The 18,711-nt window shown below is 37.0% G+C and overlaps 1 protein-coding gene across 4 annotated transcripts in view; it reads left to right on the top strand.

Annotated features, from left to right (window-relative positions):
- Positions 1-18,711, top strand: part of LOC136867358 (uncharacterized) — a 178,134-nt gene that overhangs the window by 87,942 nt on the left and 71,481 nt on the right. The window contains exon 9 of one of the 4 annotated variants that reach the window (XM_067144531.2): positions 11,996-12,129. The exons of the other annotated variants lie outside the window; for them this stretch is intronic. Within the exon in view, the coding sequence (XP_067000632.2) occupies positions 11,996-12,121 (126 nt within the window). The 3' untranslated portion in view covers positions 12,122-12,129. Of the gene's footprint in view, positions 1-11,995; positions 12,130-18,711 lie in introns of those variants that run through there. 4 annotated transcript variants of the gene reach the window in all.

The following is an 18,711-nucleotide window of genomic DNA, read 5'->3' as shown; positions in this document are numbered from 1 at the left end:
ATTGTTAGTTCCATCACTGCTAATCATTACAATTTCAATTGCAAAACGGGAACTGGTAAATGTTGATTCTATAGTCACATCATCAATCATCAAATCTACCTGAGTGGTGTTAGCAATGTGCAAGCCACTGGATGCCACTGTAAATAACCACCAGCTGACGCAGAACTGCTAGATGGTGTTTCCACATCGACCAATGTAAATAAAATGAAATGTTCCCGTAGTGCTTGTTAAAAACATGCTGAAATGCTGTTGGATATTGTCAGGACGGCACACGCAGATATAGTTAAAACTGACACTTTCTTAATTTGTGGCTGGTATAAATTTGCAGTTCATTGCGGTGTCCATGAAGTTAACTTGAATAAATGATAGATAAAATTATATAAAATTAATTAATAGAAGGAGAGAAAGAGACTGTGTTAGTCAAATGAGTTATATGAGACTTGCCTCTCATTGCGGCATGTGGTGCGTGGTGTATTGTGTGCCTCATACTAACAGTTTTGAGATTCAAAGGAAAAGGAAGGGGCGGAGCAAAGAGAGAGAGAGGCAAGGGGAGAGGTGGGTGAAATAAGAGGAGGGGGTGGAGGGGAAGGGGGGGGGGGGGAGAATGAAGGCGGGGCCAAAGGATGTGTGAAAAGAGATGGCTGCTGAGGAAGAGTTCTGTGAATATTATGAAAAACTGAATTATGACTTGTTGGTTTGATGTTTCTAAAAATGGGAATTAGAAGGTCAAATAGGATATTTAGCTTTTCTGAAATGTCATTAAGATTATGATTCCGGTTAAAATATTGATCTATATATATATGAAGGAGGGGTCCTTTTTTGATGACTTTGAGAATTTCCATATCTTGTTTTATGTCTGTGAATTTGTGATTATAGTCATACATATGCTGTCCTACAGCTGAAAATTTATTGTACTTCAGGGCATTGTTTGGGTGGGTTTTCTGACAATCTTATATTTTAAGTAGCTTGGGTGCCTGATAATAGTTAAGTCTAAAAAATTAATTTTCCGTTTAATTTCGGATTCAAGTGCGCATTTTATATGCTGGTCAATGTTATTTAGATTAATGAGGGTGGTAGCGGCGTCTGTGATGCTCTCATCCATAATTACTATGGTGTCATCTACATATCTTGCCCAGAAAAGGATATTGTCAAAGTTATTTTTATTATCACTTTTGGTGTGTTCCAAAACATCCAGGTAAATCTCTGCTAAGATACTCGAGGCTGGCGATCCCATAGCCAATCCTTCTTGTTGATGAATAACATTATCAAAAGTGAAATAATTGTTGCTTATAACTAATTTAAGCATAGACATGAAATCCTATATTTCTAATATACTTAGGCCGCTGTATTTGCTTCAATTGTTTTGAATTATGTGGTATACCTTGGAGATTTTTATGCTAGGATACATGTTAACAATATTGAATGACTGGAGAGAATGATTGGATTGAATGTCAAGCTTTTTAAATTTATCGATCAATTTGTTTAGTGTTTTTGACGGATTTGTTCAACAAAAAGTGATAGTTCCTTCTGAAAAATCTTTGAATGAATTGTGATGCTTTATATAACGGACTCAGTCTATAGTTAATGATCGGGCGAATGGGGACGCCGGTTTTGTGTATCTTGGGGAGGGCTTGGGCGGTGGGTAGACCTAGGTTCATATTAATTTAGTTTTTTCTTCATCTGTCAATAGATATGAAGTATTCTTGAGAGTTTGCTTAAGTTGATTTTGGATTCTCGGGATAGGGTCCTTCTGTACTGTAGAGAATGAGCTATCTTTAAAAAATTGATTTGTTTTGCTTACATATTAGTTATTGTCTATTATGACGGTAGTGTTACCTTTATCTGCTTTCGTAATTATGAGATTATCATTGATTTTCTTTTTGAGAGCATGTATTTGCATTTGTATGAGAATCGAATCCTTGGCGACATTCAAAGGCAATGTTGGAGTTGATTAGTAATTCCTGTCAACTAATGTTCCGTAAAGAAAGTCAGAAATGTAAGAGAACATGTTTCCATAATAAATATGTAAATAATGTGGTCAATAGCTATTGTTAACTCATTAGAAATACAAGGCTAAGTAAATGATCATTTCATGTTAATACTCTTACAATATCTGGTAAATATCTATCTATCAAATTACTTAATTCTATTTCTTTCTTTACAATACCTCTACATTTTTTCACTAACAATTTAATGTGGTCCTAACTTGACTTCATGGTTCCTATACTGCCATCACTGCTCCCTAGTCCACCCCTTTTCCCTGAATGTATGTCCCTGTAACTCTTCTAAACAAACTCCGTAACCTGTATGTACTGTTGCGGGTCAAGTGAAGGCCTTCTGAGTTTAGATCCCTATCTCATACCCACCCATTAGGATTCTCAAATCTTACTCCCTATTTTCCACATAACCATTCCATAGACTCATTTAAATCCCCAATCACCCTCCAGTCAGTACCTCTGCTGCACAGTATCCCACTGATAACAATCTCTGCTTCCTTGAACTTCTTCCATGCTGCTGTAACCAGATCCCACATATCCCCAACTATATTATACCTATTCCCGCATGCCTTATGTTAATGGTACCAACGTGGAAAATTACCACCGTCTCCTTACCCTCCTCCCACCCTTCTATTTTCCTCAACATCTGCCTTAACCTAATTCTTGGATAACACTTTACCCTGGTTTCCTTTGCTCCACACACTTTCCCCATATGCCTAACAGTTGAGTCACCCATGGCCAGAGCATCAACCCCACCCTCCTCATTATATCCCCTCTTTTCCTAGTCTCCCTTCTATTGTCCTCATCATTTGCCTTAACCTAATTCCTGGGTAACTCTCTACCCTGGTTCCCTTTCCTCCACACACACTTTCCCCACATGCCTAACAATTGAGTCACCCATGACTAGAGCCTCAGCCCCACCCTTCTCATTACATTCCCTTTGCTCCTGGTCTGCCTTTACTTCCCTGATGCCTGCAGAACTCATTTCCTCCTCCCTTCTCTCCATCTTACTACTCTGTTCCACCTTCCTCCTCCTATCCTCTACTCTACGTTTCCCTTTCCTACCATTTCCTTTCATCTTGCCCTGCCTCTCCTCTCTAATACTTCCCTGATCTCCATCTTCCCTCTACTGATCTGCCTGCAGTGACTCATACTGATTCCTCACTGATACCTCTCCTGGGGCCACTCCTTGAGGAAAACGCTTAACCCTCCTCTTCCTTCTCCTTAAATTCCCCAAGGTTTTGCCTTCTTTTAATTTTCTTCGTTTCCATATACAGATTCCTTTACAACGCTTTACCAACAAGTTTACTCAAGACCTAACTTCAACTTTGGTTTCTCAAGGAGTTTCCCCGGTCCTCATATTATTTTTTAATTTTAAGTCCACTAATGTCAGCTTTAAGTTATGTAAAGTTTATATAAAGCAACAGCAGTACCAGTTCCAGTATTCTTGAAGAAAGGAAGACTACTTTGTACAAACATGTCTCACTCATGGATGTAGATTTTATTATGAACTTGAACATTGGCATATTTTGTGTGTTTTAGCATGACATGAAAGCATTCTCACCATAAATGTTTTAACCATATGCGTCAGTTTCTGCATTTACAATTTTTAGCTGAAGATGTTCTATATTTTGGGAATGAAACATGCTAATCTTTCAATTAAGTAGTTAGTCTTATTATGGATTATGTATTTTTCATGAACTAGCTATAAAAACGTTGAGTATTGGAAGGTGGGATTCTTCTTTCAATCTTAGTTGACCAACTGAACTATTCATCTTACAAGTCACTAACCTTGATTACTTCCAACTAGCACCAAACAGATTTTCTGTACTAACTGGATCATTCACATGCAAATTTTTCTGTTATGCTAACTAATAACTGCTTTATCACTAGGAAAAGACAGACCAGCTGACCCTTCACAATGTAAAGAATATAAATATCTCTAGTTATCATAATCAAATTTTGCTAAATGTACTATTACAGAGATATTTGGTAAGAGGAAATAACCCATATTTGTCATGCATGGAATTTACATTCATGTCAAAAAAGAAAATAATTATTTCACTGATTTATTTATTCAGTAATAATGTTTTAATGCAGCCAATGGTCATAAGAAACAGAAAAGCATAATGACATATACAGTACATTTGTGCTTACTTAGATCAGTCAGAGTTCAGTCTTTCAGAAATTCACTAACTGAGCACCTTCTCTCGGAGCATTCCTGGATAAGTTATTTATTTATTTATTTATTTATTTATTTATTTATTTATTTATTTATTCATTCATTCATTCATTTTTATTTTTTTTTTGTGCTGGGAGTGTCTGAGGACATATTTGGCTCACCTGATACCCGTGAGGGACCTGCACCTAACTGTAAGATGATGATGATAGTAGGTAGAAAGAGGGTGAAACCCAGTGTCGACACATATCCTACTCCTATTGAATAACACCAAGGGGTCTGCTCAAGCCGTAGTGTCCCCATCCGGTGGACGAATTGCCATCAACAGCATCATGTACCCTCATTCCATATGAACACTCTAGAGAGGTTTCTAATAGAATCCAGGGTTTTGGCATGCAGTCTAGTGATTAGAAATTGTATAACACAACTTCTCCTACACTACTGGCCAACATTCTGATGGTGAACTTGTTTTCCACCAACAGGGCTCGAACCACCTAACCACAGTGTCAGACTATAGAGACTAGATTGCCTTAACAATCATGACCACTGGGCCGACTAATTTTATAAAGAATTAACTTAAATGATTTTTACTGTGTCTAAATGTTACTTGCCCACAATTTTCAGAGGTAAATCAGATATATTAATAGTTCACAAATGAAACAAGATCATATACCAAGTAAAACTCCAATAATTTTTTATGGTTGTGCATTCAAGAAACTTCCAGGAAGTGACAGTCGCCATAGCAGTGATATCCCACTTGCTCACAGGAAGTACAGGCTTGATGAATTCTTGACAAGATAAGTCCAAATTAATGAGGGGTAAGCTATAGGGGTGGGAAGGTCCACTAATAAACAAAAGTACTGTTCCATGCAAAATAGACTCAGAGGAAATCTCCATATATGACTAATTAAGGGTGAATAATGTATTATTTAACACTGAAGTATTTGCTGCTGTTCATGATTACAGTACATTATTTATTATGGATTATAATGACAGATTATGATACACGACACATTATTATTTATAGACAATAGCATTCATGGATGAAAAGTGAGTAAGCATCGTCAATAGTCGTAGAACCATATGACTTCTGCAGCTTTGCTTGATTGTTCATTGTCAGCCTTATACTTCTTGCAATTTCTGATTTTTGATTTTCTGCCTGTATTGATGAAATTCCAGATTGAAAAGTTTCTGTGATGCACATATATGTATAGTACCTATAGAATACGAATCAAATTGGTCTTTTAAATTCCTAAACCTCGTAAAGGCAAAAGAAGATAACCCAAATATGAAATTTAAGATAGCCTATACAGGATTGACACCTTAATGTATGCAACCTCAAACCATGCAAAGCAAATACTTGTTTTTGGATTGATATTATCAGGTTTCCACAATTCACTATTTGCAGTTGAAGATAACTGGGAAGAAGTAAATACTAAAATGTTGCATATTTGGGGACAAAACATGATGACCTCAGTTCTTGGAAGCGAGCTGGAAGTCAGCTGTAAATCTCACCCTGCACCCTGCTGAGTTAATGAGCTCCATGTGATCCTTGCTTGGTATGGAGAGGTTACCAAACCACTCTCTTCAGTCTTGACTCTTTCTTCATGCCGAGTGCAGTGCAGTGACCTAGTGAGCATTATTAATAGTAAGATATGAAATATCTGATATTTGTAATATTAACTTATCAGTTTAGCGCAAGAGCAGTAATATGTCGGTATTCTTCCAGCCGTGTCTAAATACAGAATCACAGTGTAACAAAGCGCATTAAATCAGCTGCCTGGATCATAATCTTCTTCTTCTCCTCCTCCTCCTTCCTCACCAAGAACTCCAACTAAAAGTGACAAAAATATGTTTGACAGAGGTGTTAAATTACAAAAATAAACCATGATGTTGGTGAGGAACATTAAAAATTTCTTATGAGGTGTTTTAGGAAATGGCGGTGTTATAACTGGTAACAATTTAAATAATTTAGCATCGGAAGTGACAGGAATCTGTGTTACTACGGTAAAAAAAAAATAGTTAAAATCAGTGATGTCAGTACCTATGTAACCCCCACTAAAAAGTAAGTTTGGAAGCAGAAATTTAAATTTGATAAAATAGACGATTTCGCTCGGAACCTGCTTCGTCGAACAGTTTTTGAGTACCGGTATTATAGGTATTGTAAATCTCCAACAATAGGTGACCTAACAGAATCAATGAAACAGAAGACAGCTGGGACAGATTATTAGTTTCCATATGAGGCGAAGATACTTTGTCGTCTTCTGAAAAGTATGGGGTTTAAATACCTGTCTCTACCTAAAAAGTGCTTAAAAGCTGAAACACCTGAAATAATTGCTTGGCGGTACAGATTTCTTCAAGATGTTCAAGATCTTCGGGCCCAAGGTTATGCTGACATATACCTAGATGAAACGTGGTTTGACAGTAACTGTTGTAGAATGAAGAACTGGACAGATGATTCTGACAATTGTGCTGTAACAACTCCATTCAACAAAGGCAATAGAATCGTTATTGTTCATTGCGTGGACGGTTTGGTTTTATTAGTGATGCTCTTCTAGTTACACTTACTAAAATGGCGGATGTTCCCGCGGATTACCATGGCAGCATGAAATCGGAAATCTTTGAAAACTGGTTTGAAGAGAAGATACTACGAAGGACCATCTGTAATAGTTATGGATAATGCCTCGTACCACAGCTGTGTATTTAACCCTAAACCCAATCAATCCTGGAAAAAAGATCGAATCCTTCAAAATATGATCGATAAAAATATTCCTGTCCCTCATCCTGTTCCTATAACACAAGTACTCCTCGAAATTATTATGGAGAACACGCCTATTAGAGAAAGAAAAAAGAAGTACAGTATGTTGTAGACCAGTTGGCAGTCAGTTATGGACACAGTCTTGCACATACCGCCATACCACTGCATTTTTAATCCCATTGAGATGGTGTGGGCAGAGATAAACGGAGGACCACATCACAAAATCTAAGAAAGAAACCATTGGAATAAATTATTCGATCACTGAAGGAAGCCTATATGCTCGTGACACCTGAAATGTGGAGAAATTACATCAGCCATGTGAAGAAAATAGAAAATAGCTACAAGATCATACAGTCCATTTTTGACAATGAGAGGATTTGTATACAGCTAACAGATTCTTCTGGTTTTGAGGAGGAAGCCGACAATGATGAGGATTAAGGTAACATTTGAATAAGAAGAAATTTAATGGATTAATGGTTATGTACAGTATATGATACTGGATTTAGAATGTGAAACTAGTAGTATTTCTTGTAATATTTTCTTTCCATGGAATTGCTTGTTGTAGTAGTAGTAGTAGTAGTAGTATAATTACGTTTTAACTTTACTACCACACTAATGTAAGCGACCATTGCCACCTGTTCCCAATTGCGATGTATTTGTTAATAATAACTAGTTTTTCTGGGGACCCACACGTCAAATTAAATTTTTTTTTTCTTTTTACATATATTTATGGATAATAAAGTAAATAAATAACAATAATCCAACCTATTTGAAGCTTTTTATTGTTTGCAAAACACTCTAAAGTGGGAGTTAACACCTTAAAGTATATTAATTACCCTTAACTGTCAGAAGCTACCGTCTGGGCCACGGAGGAGCCAATAATTATACTAATTATGAATAGTTAATAATAATTCAGTTGTCTCTTTATTCAGTATGAATACATTATTATTTTTCACTTTTCAAAATGGTTTACATTACAAACTGTGCAGGCTATTGGTGGGATACAATTGGGTAATTTGAACATTTATTCTGTTAACAATTATAATAGCAACAACAACAACAGCAGGAATTTTATTATTATTATTATTATTATTATTATTATTATTATTATTATTATTATTATTATTATTATTATTATTATTATTATTATTATTATTATTATTATTATTATTATTATTATTCATGTGGCTATTTCAGCCTTATAATGTTCCGGCATTTACATGAAATGGAAAACTACAGAAATCATTTCAAGAACAGCCAGTGGGATTTGAACCCACGGTACCTCCCGACTTCGGGTTACTAGTTCATCACAGTATCACTGAGATAGTCCAGTTTTATGGGTCGATTTAAGTTTTCGTTTTAGTATTCAGGGGTCTCTCTTCGTTACCTCATAACCTACTTTAGATCACCATAATACAATATTAACATTATTTTTTCATGTATAAATTCCTTAGCTATAATAATAATAATAATAATAATAATAATAATAATAATAATAATAATAATAATAATCACAATTTAGTTTACATCGAAAATAATAAATTCCATAAAAATGTTTTATTCCTGCTCTGGCTTGTTTGGTGCTAATGAGGTAGACAATTTGGCAACTCTGACTACGGCAGGCATAGTAAATCCTATTAGCCCCTAATAGACACTGGGCTGCCGCTGGAGGGTAGTGGTGTGAGGCAAGGTCGTCACGTTTTGTCCCCAACTATAACCCCCTTATAAAACATACAAAGTGAAGTTTAAATAAGAAACAAATATCAAGACTGAACAACAAAATTGTGTGCCACCTGCAAAAGATCTACAGAAAGAAACTACTTGCCTGAGCATGAACCAACTCCATTCTCAAGATGATGGTCATAAAGCTGATGAAGCCCCTAATTATACATCCAAACCACTACGCACTGCACATTTCCCAGAGAGAGAGAGATGGGAAAAACCCACTACCGTGCACATACCAAAAGTCTACAGTATGAACGTTTTGTCCATCAAAGTCCCATATACTAATTCCTACCTCTACTCCTATGAAACAGTATAAAAAGAAAGTCTAAGTTATCCTTTCCTCGATGTGAAGTTGGAGAATCACACAAACATCAGCACTCAAATCAAACAGTATGAAGAAAAGGTCAGTAAGTCCTCCTCTTGAACATCTAAGCTTTCAAAAACACACATCGCCGGGCTGAGTGGCTCAGATGGTTGAGGCGCTGGCCTTCTGACCCCAACGTGGCAGGTTCGATCCTGGCTCAGTCCGGTGGTATTTGAAGGTGCTCAAATACGGCAGCCTCGTGTCGGCAGATTTACTGGCACGTAAAAGAACTCCTGCGGGACTAAATTCCGGCACCTCGGCGTCTCCGAAAACCGTAAAAGAGTATTTAGTGGGACGTAAAGCAAACAGTATTATTATTATTATTATTATTATTATTATTATTATTATTATTATTATTATTATTATTATTATTAAAACACAGATGATTCAGCAACAGACCAATAATATCAAAGTAACTGCTTCATTTTCCATAACAGCCTGGGCACTGGACCCATGCTGCTCCTCCAGTTCATACACAGTCATTCAAAAATTACTCATTTCTCTCACGCCTTCAAGAATTATACAATAGTACTTCATGCTACTATGAATCACTTGATAATCTTCTTAATATATAAAAATGAATATTTGTTTGTTCGTCTCGAATGGACTCAAAAGCTACTGGACCGATTTTGCTGTAAATTTCACAATTTGTTCTTATTACTCCAGGTGCATGCACTGTGCACGGTGCAAAAGACGACTTCGCTTGGTTGACCAGAGTGCAGACCCCCACTCCTCAATTTGGAGCAATAGCGCTGTCTCTCTCTTTCCCCACGCCTTTCTCGCTCGCTCCGCCTGTCTCCCCCTTCCTCACTTGCTCCGTAGCACTCCAAATCCGAGCCGAGCTTAGCCGAGTAGCCCAGAGACGAAGCGTTGGTCTGAGCCGAGCCGAATGGGACCAATGCACTGTGCACAGGAACTTTGCGCCTCAATTTGCACGCATGTGATTTTGGGCGTTTGAGAGGCCCTGCTTTAACTTGTTCCTCCCACTGCTTGATAATTTTGTCTAACACCATGTTGAACAAGATTGGTGAGAGCCCGTCTCCTTGTCGGACACCTGTGTGTATCTGGAAGGGTTCCGAAATTTCTTCCATGAACTTGATCTTGGAGGTGGTGTCTGTAAGTGTCTGTTGTATAAGTACTCTGGTTTTTCTGTCAATGCCATATTCTTCCAGGATGTCAAAGAGCGCCTGTCTGTCTATAGAGTCGTACGCTTTTTTAAAGTCCACAAAGGTAACTACAGTGTTTCTTGTTTATCTGACATTCAAAAGTGTTCTCAAGTTTCAGATCTGTTCGATGCATGATCTCCCTTTTCTGAAACCTACCTGGTATTCCCCTATTTGTGGATCTGCTTGTGGTTCTAGCCTGTTTAATAGCACCCTACCGAAATTTTTTTTCGCAGCTGGTACTAGCGAAATACCTCTGTAATTATTTGGATCTGACTTATCACCCTTTTTATGTAATGGATGGATTAATACACATTTCCATTCCTCTGGCACTTTCTCTGTGACCCAAATTTCTGTGATAATTTTATGGATTTTTTTGGTGATGTTTTCATCTTGGAGCTTCCAGATGTCGGCGATAATACCATCCTCCCGTGCTTTAATTAATTAATTAATTAATTCGTTCATTTAATTTTAAAAAGTCGCACCAAAATTGGATCAACCTTGCTGATGGACAGATTGTCGCTGGGCGACAGCGACTTACTCTGTATCATGAGAGTCCGGTAAGAAATGCTGTATATAGGAAGGTGGAAACAGGCCGCCATGTTTTATGAAGTACCTTTCCACATCTCCTCCTAAACCACTGAAGCAATTTCAACCAAACTAGATACACTTATGACATCCTGTCTGGAGACAAAACTGTGGGGGTAAGCCACCCCTAGCACTCCTAGGGGTGGGAGTGGGAAGAGGTGGCCTATAAAAATAATCCTTAGTTTCCATGGTTGCTGATATGAACAGTGACGCACTGAACGCCATTTAAGTCAAAGTTCAGCCCTCAGTGGCATATGGGGTGAGAAGGAAATGTCTAAAAATTACCGAGATTATGGATGTGTGTGTATGTTCCAGCATAGCTCTTAGCAAACCTGGTACAAATATGACCTACTATCTGGAAAAAGGAAAAAAAAAAAAAAACATCTGTGGGGACAAGACACCCTTAGCACCCCTAAGTGAGGGGCTGAAATGTAAAAATAATAAAAAATGACCGATATTAGTATCAAATCCATACTTTTTGGGGTCGCTAAGATGAAATGTGCCACTCTGGATGCCGTGCAAGTCCAAGTTTAGCTTCCGTCACCATGGGAGTCGAGAAGGGGTAAACGAGAAAATGTCGAGAATGATCACAGTCCACAATGCTTGGAGACAGTCCCAGTGACACTTGGAATCGTGTACATCATACAAGTATCTATTGCGTGAGGTGTAAATACGTAGTTATAAATTAATTTTATTATTTGTTTGAAAGGATCAGCTACTTCCCTGATAATATGTGCTGCCACAAGGAAATACTTTAATATGAAATTATAATCTCAAACTAAAAATTAAACACACAACAATAACTCTAAATTTACAAAAATGTTTGTAAACTATCAGTCGACATCACAATAAAGAAATCTACAAAAAAATACTTTGACCCTAGAACTGATAAGTATTTTCCTCTTAAGTGATATGTGTTTTCCTGCTATGCTAGTCATGTATTGAAGAAATAATAAGACATAAAAAACAAAGGTAATCATTTCATATTTCATATCATTTTACTTAGAAAATCAGCAGCATCGTACTTATTTGACAAAAATAGTTTTTTGATCTTATTTTAGTAAGACTCGAACAAAGCTTAAAAATTGAAAAAAGATTTTTAAAAAATTGAATGTCAGGAAACCACTGAAAAAATTACAGTATTGAAATTTTAAAATATACAAAATGTGCAAAATTTTACCCTGATTAGATATTGTGACCTTACACGGATTTCTGATTTAGGGTTCAAGTTATCATAGTATGCCGTGGCTGGTGTCATGCGGAGATGCAAGAAACTCCACTCAAGGGACGCGCAAGTTCGACGAGTTGGGTCACATTTTCACACTGTTAAACTCTGAGATGTTTTGATGTACAAGACCGCATATCCTACAATTACTTAAGTCTGTACCAGGGATGGCGAACCTTTTCCAACTAGTGTGCCATTTTAAGTATGGTTTATTATTCTCTTGTTATTTTCCTTTAAGGAGTGGCTACAACCTATTTAAAAAAAAAAAAAAACCACGATTTTCCAAATTCCCAATTATGTTTCATAATATGTTATTTACTTTATTTATTTATTTACTGATTTGTTTATTTATTAGATATGTCTTGTAAATACATTATAATGCATGGTCTGTGGTCGTATTTTGCAAATACTGCAAAAATACATTTTTAAATATGTAAGTTTTGAGAACACATAATATTATTTCTAAATCTAAATAAATATACAGATAAATAAATAATAAGCTCCCATTGTAACACACTTCGTCATTAAATATTATTAGCAGGCAAGTTGGCCGTGCGGTTAGGGGCGCACAGCTGTGAGCTTGCATCCGGGAGATAGTGGGTTCGAGCCCCACTGTCGGCAGCCATGAAGATGGTTTTCCGTGGTTTCCCGTTTTCACACGAGGCAAATGCTGGGGCTGTATCTCAATTATGGCCACGGCGATATCGTTCCCATTCGTAAGCCTTTCCTATCCTGCCATCGCCATAAGACCCATCTGTGTCGGTGCGAGGTAAAACAAATTGTAAAAATATAAATATAATTAGATATAAAAATCAAAAATACTAATATTGCCAGTGAACTTCACTTCTTCCATTAGCTTCATTATCTTTCCATGTTGTAATTCGTATGCTCATTAATTTAACTGTTCTACCTAATCACATTTCCGCAAGAGAATCAGAAAGAAAAAAAAAACCAGCTATCCTTGCTTGTACGGTCACATCCATGCTTTCATCAAAACATTCTGTACTGCATACATCTGGGAGTTATCCAAATTAGCTTTCAATTGCTCCAAAACTTCTTCAGTCATTCTTATTATTCTGTCCTTGACAGCAGTTGAGCTGGCTGGTATTCCTTTCATTCTGTTAGTTATTTGTTGTTTGTTAAGGAAATTTTCAAATGATGTGTCGGACATCAATAAGAAAGTTTATTTCAAGAACTCTCCATCAGAAAGCGGTTTCCCATGCATGCTGTACTATGCAGTGAAACAGATGGAAACAGCCGCACTGATATTATTCCTTGGCTGAAAGGATGATACAAGAGAACTAGTTAATTTTGAGTAATGTTCAATATTTTGTGACACGAACTCTCTTCTTTCTACATTTGGCATGGAACAAACATTTAAATTATTAGTCTCGAAATGTCACTTTACATTAAATGTGAGGGATACAATTGTTTTCAAACACAGGCAACACATTTTTCTATCAGTCCGAATTCCCTTGCCCACTGTCTTGAAAAATCCGGTCACTACCTTGGTTAAGTTTCTGTTCTTTTCGGCACCGAAAACATGTTTGCGAGGTCCATATACAAAACCACCGGAAAATGACACTGTTATCTCACTTGACCTTTGGACCTATCAGTGTAGCAATGTTGCCAGTTTGCACGTCCGGATGGAACTAGTATTTAGATTTTCGATATTTATTTCTTATATGTGTAACGCTATAAGATATGTATTGTCTGTAGTACAAGACGTACCGGTATATAAAAACATTATTATGTTCATGTGGCGTGCCACCGAAATTATGTTCGCGTGTCACCAGGTGACACCCGTGGCATAGGTTCGCCATCCCTGTTCTATACCATACTATTATACTAAACTAAGCCTGTAAATAAGAATTCCGAGAATTATATTTACTCTGGAAGGATATTCCGTCTTAATGAATATCATTTTGAACGAAACTTAATTACAAAATTATTGAAATAGCAACATGACTGGACAGCTAGTTAAAATTGAACATGATCATTGACTGTAAATAGCCAAAATTCCCAACTCTTGTTGGTTACGATGAATCATAATAACAAGCTTTCATAATACAATTAAAATATGTTGGCAATATTATTAATATTAAATTCAAAGGTCCAACAATTCCATCAAAAGTAAAAAAACCAACATAAAAATTGCTGAAGGCTTAACTTTAACGTTACAGATTCCATTATTTACATCATTTACTTCCTGGTTACAAATAAAACTTGAAATATTTATTCTTTGGCACTTGTATTTGTGGATCCCAAAAATTCATGTCTTTCAATATTTCGTCATTTCTTTAAATCATCACACGATTCAGTAAAATCTAATAAAACAACTTGGGTGCTCCAATGACATGCTTACAATGTTGTCGCTTATACCAACCGTATGATCAAAGAAATAAATAAACTGTGGTCCCTCTTTAAGTATTAAATATTAAGATTATGTAGTGATATTAGGTATCAGCATCCTCTGGAAGTCTGCAACAGCTGCATCTAGACAATAAATTTTCTAAAATTTCATCAAGAATAATAAATGGTCAAGAATTCCATTGACTCCGCATCCTCTAGTGTCCTCTATGAGAATCCTGAAAATCTATGTCTAATGCTAACTACCAATTCTATGGGCTACTAGAAGAATATCATTAGCAGGAAATCAAGCTACACATTGCCTTAAATAAGATTTACCCATCTCAACTGTGACATGGTGTCATTCAGTATCGAAGATTCTATTCCACCCCTTCACATATGCATATAACTCACATTAAGTCCTGGGTTATCGTATTTGACGACTATCACATTGTTAACCTCAGTATTCTTTGAAAACATCATCAAGAAAATCACCTATCAATGCCTAAGTGCCTGTCTATCATCACCAGCATTAAATCCTCATGCATGACGAGCATCAATCCTATTAACTCAATAACATATCATCGGGACTTTTTCGAAGATTGCATCATATCATTTAATGCACAACTCCCAATGAACTATTCTCCAATAATATCGCACATCAATCATTCACTTTACTTCGATGACCCTACTTCAAATCTCTCTCATTCCACATGCGCGTCATGCTCGAGTAAAATCTAACTCATCTTCCAAATATTCAAACACATTGTTATCGAAGACTACTTCATTCCTACATACACATAAAATCATAATGCGATAATACCATTATTCCTCTCGTGAAAACTACACATATGATGTGAAATTATAATCTTAGAAGACTCAAATTTAAACACGTTAACTATCTTATGGTCACCTCAAATAAATATGCCTATGCAATAAATAATACGTTGAGGTTCAATTATGATGACAGTATTCTACTATATGTAACGAGCATGTTTTAGAAAATTTCCTGCGTAATATCTACTGTTAGACGCTTGAATTCAAAATAGCACACGGAAATTATGATTTGTCCTGGATTATTCATGATGAAATTCACAACACACTGTTACGAAATAATGTGTCATGATAACACAGTATCACTCAAGTTGTTTACCTACACATGTCACATTCTGACACCATAAAATGATCTACTCTACTTTAAGCAACTACATAGCAAAATAAACGAAAGACACTAATTTTGGTACTTATCATACTGATGGCTTCGGGAGGATGCCATCTCCGATCTCTCAGGTGTTAATTTCATCATATGGCCCCCATCTCAACATTCTCCAGACCCCTCAGGACCACATCCCGACTTTAGGCCTGCATTGTTTGGTTATTAGGCATCACATAACAATCTTTCATCATGTATGGTGACATAGTTCTTGAAACTCGTAATATGGAATTAGCACAATGCTCTCCTACGAGATTATAAGAAAATAACTAACAACAGACAGTTGCCAATCCATGGTGACATGAATGATGTTCTTATTAACGGGCTAAAATCTAGACACCCACCTGTTAGAACAGCCAGAAACATAGCAGACGCTAACTTTAATCTGCTTCAAGCCTAGAAGCATGTATGGATATCCAGTGCTCCATCAGAATATCACTATCTACCATGGCTGAAAAACAAACCAGAGGGTTTTGATCTTCCACGAAAGACCTGGACAACTATTAACAGGATTCGGACTGGCCATGGCAGATGTGCCGACTCCCTCCATAAATGGGGAGTACTTAATTCGGCAGCGTGCAGTTGTGGTGCATGAAGCAAACAGTTCAGCACATTGTGGAGCAGTGTCCTCACTGGCTACCAGGGAAACCCAAGAGACTTTTTTCTGCTCTCACCCTTGTGTGTTGACTATGTAAATAATTTGAACCTGTAAATACTTCATACTGTAAATATTATGTATTACTATTGTATTTATATGTAATGTGATGTGTTAGCCGCCGGCCCCATGGTGTAGGGGTAGCGTCCCTGCCTCTCACCCGGAGGCCCCGGGTTCGATTCCCGGCCAGGTCAGGGATTTTTACCTGGACCTGAGGGCTGGTTCGAGGTCCACTCAGCCTATGTGATGAGAATTGAGGAGCTATCTGACGGTGATATAGCAGCCCCGGTCTAGAAAGCCAAGAATAACGACCGAGAGGATTCGTTGTGCTGACCACATGACACCTCGTAATCTGCAGGCCTTCGGGCTGAGCAGCGGTCGCTTGGTAGGCCAAGGCCCTTCAAGGGCTCTAGTGCTATGGGGTTTGGTTTGATGTGTTAGCCATACGCTAAATAAATAAATAAATAAGCACAATATCATATACATAAGTAATATTTTACAATGTTTTAAATTAACACTCGCCTGATTATTTGAGAGAACAAGATATATCTTATCTCTTTACAAATCAATTTGTACTATCTGTACAATAGTTATTCAATTTTAACAAGTTTTAGATTCAATTTCTCTATCTTTGTGCAACGATTCTGATATCTTTTAGTCTCTTTTTATTACCCACATTGTTCTTACAAAAACAAAATCCTATTCTAAAACACAGTAATGAAAATCGCCTTGCATTTCATAAATTCTCAGAATTCAGTAGCCTGTAATCTCCCTTCCAGATGATTTTGACGTTTTAAGCATAACCTCTTTGATACAAGGCGCTCTTTTAATCATTGATCTTGGTAAAGGAACATATTTAACCATCCGTCGCCTTCTTAGCTTCACATACCAATTGATTATTTTATAGTTGGTGTCTCGACCCTCGAATTATATTGTAATAAATAGACAATACATGATCATCGTATGTGAATTAAACTTGGCCTGTATGATTTAATCCTTTCCATGGCCTCTGTTATATACTTTCGCCATTGAGGTTTCATGCCATCTATCGATATTTGTTCCTCTTCCATTGAAATAAAATACAGCATTTATTCAATATTATCTCCTCGTACAAGGACATTTCGTTACCGACCGTGACTTATTGAATACCACGGGGCTCTGAACTTATGAATCCACCTGTGCCTTCAATTCGTTAGATAGTATTTATTCAACCGAGCGAGTTGTTTAATTATTGATGTACCTGGATGTATGACAACTGGACATATACTTTCGTATGATTTGATTAACTTTATATTACCATAAACTTCCAATGTTCTCTTTAATTCTGATCTAGCAACCATTGGAAGGTTATAATATATATAAACAAGTTTTGGGGAATTTTTAATCTGTGGCCCTGACAAAAGGAAATGTTCCTCACGTCCACAGTCAAAAATCACTGATCTCATTCATCAGAATTCCAGGGTTCTGTACATGAAATTCTTTTGTGTCACAGGTGAACAATATAGTGGAAGTGGAAAGTGGGTTTTTTGTTTTTTTTGAAGACTTTATTTGTAAAGTATGGTATAATGTTTTATTTGTAATGACCTAACCTGTACTGTGTAATATTTGTAACATATGTATTTGTAAATAGTAGTATTCAATTCTATATTTACTGGAAGTATCCAGAAACTTTTGTTACATAAATTGTTGAACAGGGTGTGTTGCCTTTTGTGGGTTGTGTGTTCTAGAAGGAATTTTCTAACTATTCTGGAAATGGAAGATTCGCGAACGTGTGTATTCGAGAATGTTAGTTAAAGTTCGCGACGGGAGTAGGAAATGTGATTGGTGAACCTAGGAGGGGATGGGCGGACTCAGGCATTCTGATTGGCTACGCCGAGGCCAGGGTTTTCCTATATATAGAGAGAGGGGCAGCGTTCGTGACAATTCGGTCGTATCTTGGCCCGATCTGCCTTAGTCTGTGTTGGTCTGTCTGAAGTTTTGTGTCGTGTGCGACGCCTCGCTTCCGGGATGGCGCACCTTTGGGTAAGCACTCTTGAATTCCGTTCCGGCTAAAATTTCCTTAATGTTCGGTTGCAGTTTCGTATAGGAGTCTCCCCTAGCCTAACCTAGATTCGCCAAATTAATTATGACTCCTTAGCTTTTCAGCTGGGCTTCCCTGTTTGTTTTCGAGGCATTCCCATTTCTTATTTCACTAAATATGTACATTGTAGTTTAATATATTTACCTTGGGGTTTGCCTCTGGTAGTTCAGAGTCACTTGTTGTATGCTAGAGTTTTGGAGAGTACGTTTCCTTCACTGTAAATTGTAATTGCTTTTCATGTTGCCTTTAACCTACTAAATTGCATTGTACTACTGGATTTGTAACTAGATGTATAGTTGGTTTGAGGTGTGAAACTTGTAGTGAAGCTATTATCAAAGAACATCTAAGTTATGTGTATCACAGAGCTTATAGTTCGTAAGTTGCAAGTTGGTGGATTTTGTTTCGGAATGTATTT

The sequence above is a fragment of the Anabrus simplex genome, chromosome 3 (assembly GCF_040414725.1).
Source record: "Anabrus simplex isolate iqAnaSimp1 chromosome 3, ASM4041472v1, whole genome shotgun sequence".
NCBI classification, from domain to species: Eukaryota; Metazoa; Arthropoda; class Insecta; order Orthoptera; family Tettigoniidae; genus Anabrus; species Anabrus simplex.
This window is presented reverse-complemented; position numbering and strand designations above follow the sequence as displayed.